This window comes from Dreissena polymorpha, chromosome 6 (assembly GCF_020536995.1).
Source record: "Dreissena polymorpha isolate Duluth1 chromosome 6, UMN_Dpol_1.0, whole genome shotgun sequence".
Classification (NCBI taxonomy): Eukaryota; Metazoa; Mollusca; class Bivalvia; order Myida; family Dreissenidae; genus Dreissena; species Dreissena polymorpha.
In genome coordinates this window covers 88,905,418-88,914,828 of record NC_068360.1, presented here as the reverse complement: position 1 = coordinate 88,914,828, position 9,411 = coordinate 88,905,418, and the positions used below count along the sequence as shown (strand labels likewise).

The 9,411-nt window shown below is 33.8% G+C and overlaps 1 protein-coding gene across 1 annotated transcript; it reads left to right on the top strand.

Annotated features, from left to right (window-relative positions):
• The first annotated feature begins 5,704 nt into the window (after positions 1-5,704).
• On the top strand, positions 5,705-9,071 carry LOC127833477 (uncharacterized). Its single transcript, XM_052358743.1, has 3 exons — positions 5,705-6,595; positions 7,280-7,434; positions 7,654-9,071. Exons 1-3 carry the CDS (start codon positions 5,896-5,898, stop codon positions 8,521-8,523), a joined length of 1,725 nt encoding a protein of 574 aa, XP_052214703.1. The 5' UTR covers positions 5,705-5,895; the 3' UTR covers positions 8,524-9,071.
• The last annotated feature ends 340 nt before the right edge of the window (positions 9,072-9,411 follow it).

Here is a 9,411-nt window from a genome sequence, read left to right as displayed (position 1 = left end):
GTCAAAACTTTCTTACAGCATACATCGGCTTGTTTGGCTATTTAGAAACTGTCATTTAGGGTATATGAGTTATTTATTAACTAAATCTCTGCTAATGTCAACAATGGATTGAATTCGAAGGATATATTCTATGTGAATGCAGGACATTCTGGATCTTGACAGCTTGACAAGGCAAAACTGGTATTTGTAGTTATCAATTTTAGTCACATGTTTCTTTGTAAATTGTATTCGAGCATTTTGCGACTTATTGAATGACTATGATACCCGATATCAACATATCACATGGGATTTGCAGATCACCAAGCTGTCATGAAAACATTGATTACAAAGTCTTTACTCAAATTACTGGTTTGTATTATTTCTTCTTTCTATTTTAGTATTTAATATCATTTTTAAGTCAAATGAACTGTGTCACAGTAAAAGAGACATTAAGGCGAATGTTGCCAGTTTGGATCCAGATCAGCCTGCAGTCGCTTGAAAGCTGTTTTCTGTCAATAACAAATAGTTTAATTGGATACTGATTAGACTGCCCTTTCCCTGTGACCTGGCTCAAATATTAGTATTGTCATTAATCAAATGATTTTATTTCGAACATTAATCAAGTGTTTATTTTCTGGTCCATCTGGATCAATGACTCCAGCACTTTCGTGTTGATATTTGAATTCTGCTTAAGGCGATGAAAGGGGGCGTGAGAGATATTGCATCTTCCATTATCGCTCATGAACTGACTCAATAATACCGAGTCGGCAATATTTGACTTGATTTTTAGTTTTGTTGGTCTGACGAGGGATCAAAAAATTTCAGAATCTTCCTAAAAGCCTAGTGGTAGAGTGTCGTCTTTGATTGCAGGAGGTTGTGCTGCGGGTTTGATCCCCAGAAGCGACATTGAAAACTAGCAAACTTTGTTATCTAAAAGGCTGCTAAACCTGATATACTAAGATAATGTGAATTTTCTCTCACATGATGGTCATCACTTATATTATATAAAAACTCACAGCAGTAGTTAACAATGGGACAATCATTAATGAACGCATCTTTCATTTGTCTTTGACACTTTGAGTTTGACATGGCCTAGATTAAAATATGTGACTTGACTTTACCAGCACTCTTGTGACAAAGCTAAGGTGTAAATGTACCATTAAAGATCACCTAAATCCAGATTTGCCATTGTAGAAGTGTGGAAAGTTTTAAGGTTGTGACAAGTAAGCAAAAATGGGTCATTACCGAGAGGCCACAACTGATCTATGACTGTTTTAAAACAAGGAAAATCAGTGCCCGATTAAGATTTCATAACATAGTTCAATTCAAATTAATTTCAGAAGACTGGTAACAGTTTAACGTTAATGTTACCAATGTGTCGGACCAGGGCCTTGATTTTGAAATCTAGGACATGCATGGTCAGATGATGTCATTAAAGTTTATACATTTTTTCAAACACATACAAATGTAAACATGTATCTGTAACTAATGTAGATGTTATAAATAGTAAAATGCACTAAGTCAGAAGGCATTTGACTTGTCTGCTGGCGCGTTGTCACACCAGGTGGCTCTGTTGCAATTGTTTGATGGACTGCTTGGATGTGTAGTTACATTATATACAGTATATCAAACTGTATTATTTCAAATATGTTTGGATGTAGTGTACTTATTTTGATAATATTTACAAAATTAATGTACATGAATGATAAACCTGACTGAAATCATTTAAATGATACTGAAATCATGACAGTACTTTATACTGATAATTATTTAATTATGTTGCTTGATAAAATCATGTACATCTATATCAAATGAGATCATACTGTAACTTCAGTGATGAATTTCAGTGATTAAATTAAATCCAAAATGTAAGTCACTCCCATCTCTCTCCCGCAGCGCGCATACCTAAAAGTCCTGCTGTGTACCAATCCAGATCCAAAAATATTATACATAATTATGTATCATTTTGTTTAGAGGGGATGATTTTCCCTCTGTTGTATCATTGTATTGTTTTACTTTTTTAATAAGTGTCTTTAAAGATATATAAACATAGCTCCAGCATCAGAGCTTCAGGCAAAGAATATTTCACCCCCTGATATTTTTTTCTAATGGATAGTTTAGCTAGTTCCTACATTCAATACAGTCAAATAAATGTTAAGTAGTATCTGTACACATTGGTAGATTAAATTTGTACATTAAATATTATTTTTAGTGTTAAAAAGATATGGTACAAGTGTTCATGCTAGATGAATTAAGAGTCTTAGTCAAGCGGTATTTAAACAGTTTTAAATGGTAAAATTTTCTGAAATGTACACATTTTCTCTTGAGCACTGGCCAGATATAAAATGTATACCATTTAACCACTTTTATAATGAAGCCCTGACCAGATCTCAAATGTTTATCCATTTTCTCTGGCACCCTGGTTATCTCCTGTTGATCACCTTACAAACACCTATCAAAATGGCAAATTATATGCAGATCAGTTCATTTTATTTAATGGTTGAAAATGAATATTAACTTTCACAGTCCTGGAAAAAGAGCCTGCACCGAACACAGATCACAAATACTTTTCGTTTGTGGATCAACCCATATCTATGTGAATAAATATCTCAAGTCTTCATGAAATCAGGACCAAAACTTGTATTTTATGTACTTAATTGATATGACTATAGCAGTGGGTTTTTTCACCGTTTTGGGAATAGGGCCTGGTCCCCTTGAATTGGGAAAAATCGCGGCGTTTTGAATAAAATTTAGGAAATTAGCGTTGTTGTTGTTTTTCAAAAAAATGCTTCAAAATTGGGGATACAAGTGTGTCTAGTATTATATTTACTAAGGCTGAACTTATATGGATGGGAGATGAACAAAATAATTAGATCTAAAAAATTGTTGTTGCCTTTTTAAACAATGTGACCAAAGAAAAAATTAACTCATAATTAACAATAATTAATCTCTTTTTTTGCAATATTTTCAATTGTTATTAAATAACAAAACAGCTTAACTATGGTGATAAATAGCATTTTATCATTGAGAGTAATATTGAATGCATGATCCTCTAAGTGTAATGGCTTAAGTCAACATATTTATGTAACTCTTATGGATATGAATTGTCATTTTTTAAGTTCTTTGCAGGTCATTAACTTAATGTTTATGATTTTGTTGAATCTTGACCATGACATCCGACGGTTGAGTTCATGATTTGTTCATGACCTGACTATGATGTTAAATAATAGTTCATGAGTAGTCATTGAATCTTTCTCGGGGGCAGAAGCAGTATTGGCAAAATTTACTAGTACAGAAATAAATTTACAAATTAACTATTATGGAAAACTACTTGAAGATTATTTAATTAAAGGCATAAGACATTACAAAATTGTTAAGTAATAGGATAACTGTATGTAATTTGCTTCCATTCCAAGCGTGGGGCTATTTGTCATGGATGTTATGAGTGTAAAACTTGCAATGAAAGCATTCAACGGGTTTCAATTGAAATTGCCTGGCATGACAATTTCGCAAAGAGGTATACAAGGCAGTTATTTAGAAAATATTTAACGCAGATCATTAAGTTTGCTTGGATATAACCGTATTCAACCATTCTGAAATATCCTATTGATAGTTTTGACAAGATCAAATAGATAATCAATATTGTGTGAATATAACTAAGCATGTGGTTATTTGATGAGACCATCTTTTACCATTGGGAGGGTGAATTCAGTTTTGAGCTATTGAAAGTATTGTTCTACAGATTTCTAATATAATTGGACCATAGAATAATTTGAAATTTGTTATTTGCACTCAACCTTGTCAAATAATTTAATTCATATCAAAGGATCGAATGTTTTGCAAATCGCATACTTAAGAGAAATATATAAATTCAGCTCCTATTGGTCTGTTCTCAGATTTACATTTATTTAAATGACATGAATGAAATTAAGATAAGTGACGTCCCACGGGGTCACTTTTCATCAAAGACGGTGTTTATATACACAGGGGTGGTGTCAATTAGTTACATAGCTGGGTCATTACAATGGCACGTGTAATGTATATGATTGATGTTGAATCACTAGTCACAATTTTGATGGGTTGGTACTCAAGACAATATCCCTTTTGCCAAAAAACAAAGCAAATTAAATTTAATTGCGTCAAAATGCAATAATATGCGGCTATTGAAATATCTCGTCATATTTAGAAATGCTTAACAATGAACAAATTTGACCATAGACATTGTTTTTTTTCTCATCGTTTTAGGAATGGGGCCGGGTCCCTTTGGATTGGGAAAATTCGAGGCGTCTTGACTAAAATTAGGAAAATTAGTGTTGTTGTTGTTTAGCTGAAAAAAATGCTTCAAACATGAGGATACAAGTCAAGGTGCCCGTACCACGTGACTTTTTCGGCTACGTGTGGGACAATCGGATGTCAACAAACCATTGCTTCAGGTAACGTTTTTGATAATGTCTTCATTAATTCAAAACCATTTTCAAAAAAACAAAGACGAGAGCCCGGTCATTGTCAAAATACACAACTGTGTAAAGTTTGCGCAAAATAAATTTAGTATTTTTTCCAAAAAGTGCAACCGCAAATGGTACGCCATAAATGTGTATTCATACTATTGCCTTCGAGGTACTTATCCGATGTTTGACGGAAAGGGCCTAGAATGTGCGATTGTGGGTCAAGTTCCCCAGGGGTACTACGTCCCCGTACCACCAATTTATTTTCCGAATCAAAACTTTTTCGTACGCAATTTGTTTTCGTACCCAATTTCTGTTTTGTTGCCAATTTTTTTTCGTACCCAATTTTTTTTCGAACCCATTTTGTTCTCGTACCCCAATTTGTTACGTACTCTTAATTTTTTTTCGTAACCAAATTATTATTTTTTTGGCATAATTTGTTCGTTGCCAAATTTTCGTACCAACACTTTTTTCGTACCCTTATACACAATTGTGATTATGTAGATCAACTTAAATTGATGCTTTTATATCCATTCTCTTCAAAAGCATCGTCACACCAGTACTATCAGTACTTTGATTATACTAAATTGTTAAACCGTTTGAACTTTATTATGTGCGATGACTGGATACACTAGAGACTCATTTAAACGTGATAGTAATTTGTGGATTGCATATTAAAGAGACATTTTCACACATTTTGGCATGTATTGAAGTTTGTAATTTAATGCTTTATATTAATAAACGTAAATATTGGATCTAAAAAGCTCATAAACAAGAATTAAATTAAAGAAAGAAAAAAGTAGGTCTCAACTGGGCTCGAACCACTGAAACCTGGAGTACAAGTCTAACGCTTAGACCACTCGGCTATCCGTTCTCATACCCTGGTTGATGTATTTTATACCGTATATAAGAAATCCTTGTAGTATAACAAAATATAACGACAACAGAACTCTCCAAATTATTCATTCGTTTCGCGATGCAAAGCATTATAATTTTCAGGTGTTTAAATTGTCAAATATGCCTATAATGGATATTTTAGAGCAAGATAAATGTTCAGAATAACTGTTCCTCACAAATATCAAATCTACAACGAAAATTTGCAAATCTGAAAAATAATGTAAATTTACCAAAACGTGAAAATGTCCTTTTAAGGCCTGTCACAATCACTTTCATTTATAGAGATTACGAAGTTTCTATCCAATACCAAACAGGGTGTCCTACTTCAAGCTATCAGTTGTCCGATCAAGAAATTCGCCTCTACAGTCCACCAATGTTATGACATTATAAAAACGCTGGCTGATATCAAACTGATTATTAACTACGTAAAACATCTACGAATGCGTTTATTATTAGTTCACAACATAAGTCAGTACTATGAAAATTCAGTCGCTTAAAATTAACGAATTATTCGATTGGCTTTGAATAATTTATATTCATATATAAAAATAATAGTTAAGTCTTATTGCTAAAGATGACGGGTATCAGAGGAAAACTTTACATATTTGAAATGGACGTATTTCCGCGATACAAATACACAGTAGATCGCGTGGAAAGATTGATTCAAAGAGGACATTTGTTGAAGTCAGACGTGTTTTTTAAACAAAGCTTTGGAAATGTCAGACTTGTACTTCATTGTGACGGCCAAGAAAGTGAGTGTACACATTTTCTCAAAACTGTGAAAAATCAATTTGAAGGTCTAAGCAGTAGAGCCAAACACGAAAATGTATCTAAATTGGAACCTACTGTTAGTGTTTGTCATACGCAATGTTACAGAAAACATCCTAGAGAACACGCCGAAAGGATGTTTTCAGAGCTGGTTTTATTAACAGATGGTACTTCAACGACAATTAATAACTTTAAAGCAGAACACACAGATTTAAAAATCATAATTTCATCATCTGAAGACATAAAAAGAAGCATTAATCTTTTGTTGGAGCGATATGTTTGCTCGATAATTGGACAGATGGTAGACACTGCGATGAATGACAAGAATGCAATAGATAAAGTTCGCCGGACAAAACCCATGCCAGAACAATCTCACAGTCAGCTAGTGGTACGGAAGACTGCTACTGTGAGGAGAGTCGAGAATATTTTTGGCGATCACGAGCGAAATACACTACTATCGATCAAACGAAATTCATCTGAGTTAGACAGTGGATTTGCAGGATCAGGTATGATGTTAACTGTTGAATCATTATCAACACGTAATGGCGAAGTTACAAAAATAGATGGCCCTGTAAGCACTGAGTTATAACTGCAAACAAAAATTGTTTTGTAATCAAACGTTTAATAGTAATTACTAACTGATACGTTTCAAATCCCAATAGTTTAACTTTTCTTGTTATTAAACTTGAGCATCTAAGTTGTATTTCTATAATTTAATCAGTTATTTTAATATACATGTTCATAGATTAACAACGTTAACGTTTTCAAGACATTGTCATAGATTAAACACATGTTTTGTCATATTCAAAAGCTACACCGTTTAAATACCGCAAAGGATGAAGTAAAATATCCAAATTTTATCGTTAAGCGTATTCATCATTCAGCGTTTTTTCGGCTTTCCACCGCAAAATTCGTGAATTAGTTACTCGTCGTTAAAAGCACATTTTTGTAAATATTCCAGCGTGATGAGGATACTCGCGTGTGTCTGGTTTGATTCTCGATGAAGGCATTTTCCCACATATTTACATTACTCTTATTTTATATTATTCCACATTTGAATTTTGTCTGTATCCTACATGACTCCCTTTTTCGAAAATATGGAAACCTGTTAATGACGCCTTTAATTGAACACTGAACAGTGATCAGATATACGCAATATCGTTTACACATATTTATGTATACATTTACAGGAAAAAGGTTTAAAACCTCTTCAACGGCTGAAGAAGACAGACACAATATGGATATATTAATGTTAGATATTAAGGCGTTGTTTGAGAGAAGCGATGTTCCAAAGTCAGAATGGCCACGCTTTCAGTACACAAAGACACCGGAATTGAATCCTAAGGTATAATTTTACGTTTTGTATTTAGATCTAACTTAGATATGTCATAAACACCCCAGATAATTGTCTTTTTGAGTTTATTTATTTATTGTTGATAAATATTTCATTTTAGCAGTACTATATACGTTTTACGGTTACCAATAAACTTGCTAACACATGTATTGATTTGTGTTATACCCGTAACACTCGGCCAGTTGATATAACACTTGTAATGCATTGCAGATTGTTAAAACTCTCTACAAACTAGACCCCAGTGTTGTCGGATGTGGATATCAGCATGATGTTCTTGAAATAATATTAAACAGAGAAATAAACAAAACACTTGATGGTAAAATAATACAGACATTGACAAAGAACAACATTGTGAAATATCATCTCAACTATGGCCCATGTCCTTATACGCCGTTAGCGGGAATACAGGTTGGCACTCCCATTGGAAGGTGTGGACTTACTGCTACTTTAGGAGGATTTGCAGAGCATGGGATAGCCAAGTATGCATTAACGGCTCGTCACTTTATAGACCAGCAAGATGGCAGGATATACTATATTAATGAAAATGGATATTCTGAATGTATTGCCGTAAAAACGCCCCCAGCTAGACGTGAGAGGGACGGGCTTGATATTGCTGCATTAACAATATTGCCCCAAGTCGAAATTAATGACATGCATTTCAAAGACTCCAGAGGTATACCAGCAGAGTCCGTGCTGTTCCGCTTCCAAGAAACACAAGAACAAGAAGTGCGACGTTTATTGCAAGGAGAGCTAGTTTTCGCATGGACGGCAAACTCACCTGTATCCCCGAGCGTTGGAAGGGTTGTCGTGCCCCGATTCGAAAGACCATTTGGAAAATATAAATATGTTGTCATTGTAAATGACCACGCTGGAATGTTAAGACAGGAAGCATTCGGTAAACCCGGAGATAGTGGGGCTATCGTATGCATCGACGACAAAGACGGGAATGGCGTCCACGTTATCTCAATGTTCATGGGGAAATATGATGGTCAAGATACCACTCGCTTCTTGACTCTGCCACTGCAACAAGGTTTACAACAGATAAACAGGGAACTGGGAATCCATATGAAACTTTGTTAAAACGAACAGTAAAAGATGTATGAAATGCAATATACTCTTTTTTGTTCCATCTTACAAACTGTTACAACTGTATGCCATGCCAAGATTGACAAATGCATTTTCTTATTTATATTTTCAGGTTTTGGTTATGTATTTTTTTGTAATAGACGACTGATTTATCAAATTGAATTTTTTTCGAGTTAATGTTTGACCTCTAGAGATGTCATACTATAAATATAGCGTTTCCATTTATAAAAAAATCTTTAAAAATGCCACCGAACATAATAGTCTGTTCTTACCGATTATTTTGCTGTGTAACACATAATAAAAATACAATAAAATCATGCGCGATTGGAAATCGTATAATAGTTCCCATACTTTCCTTTCTTATTGTATGAGTGATGATTGGCGTTCTTTATTCATTTACTAATATGCTATTGTTGTATATATTTTTTTCTTGTATTAAACGTATGATCTCATTACGAAGTACAGTATGTGTACCGTCTACTGTTAACTGTGTTTATTATATAATACTACCTTCATATGATTAAACTATATGACAAATGTGACGAAGCGTTTGGAAAACTGAGCCAACGTGGCACATCAATAACAGTATCATTATTGTCACTGATGGCTGCGTGACGTTGTTCGACAGTATCGATAGATCGGTGGCCAATACTACTAGTATAATACGCGTCGACATGCCAATGATAAAGGCGCCTTTTAAACAGCACATCATTTGAAATTGAATTTTAGTTCTATAAATGTTTTATTTTGAAATCCGTAATGCATATTTTTAACCATTAAAGTTTTTGCTTAAACTGACAATAATTCATAGCATCAATATTTTTTTACTTTTAATTGATCTTTTATATCGCATATCGACAATATATTGACAATTTAATGGAA

What these genes read in the sequence shown, in the direction of transcription:
- LOC127833477 (XM_052358743.1), top strand. Translation starts at nt 5,896, where the DNA reads ATGACGGGTATCAGAGGAAAACTTTACATATTTGAAATGGACGTATTT. An exon ending in CAGTGGATTTGCAGGATCAG is followed by an intron (nt 6,596 to 7,279) that starts GTATGATGTTAA and finishes ATACATTTACAG; the next exon opens with GAAAAAGGTTTAAAACCTCT. An exon ending in CACCGGAATTGAATCCTAAG is followed by an intron (nt 7,435 to 7,653) that starts GTATAATTTTAC and finishes AATGCATTGCAG; the next exon opens with ATTGTTAAAACTCTCTACAA.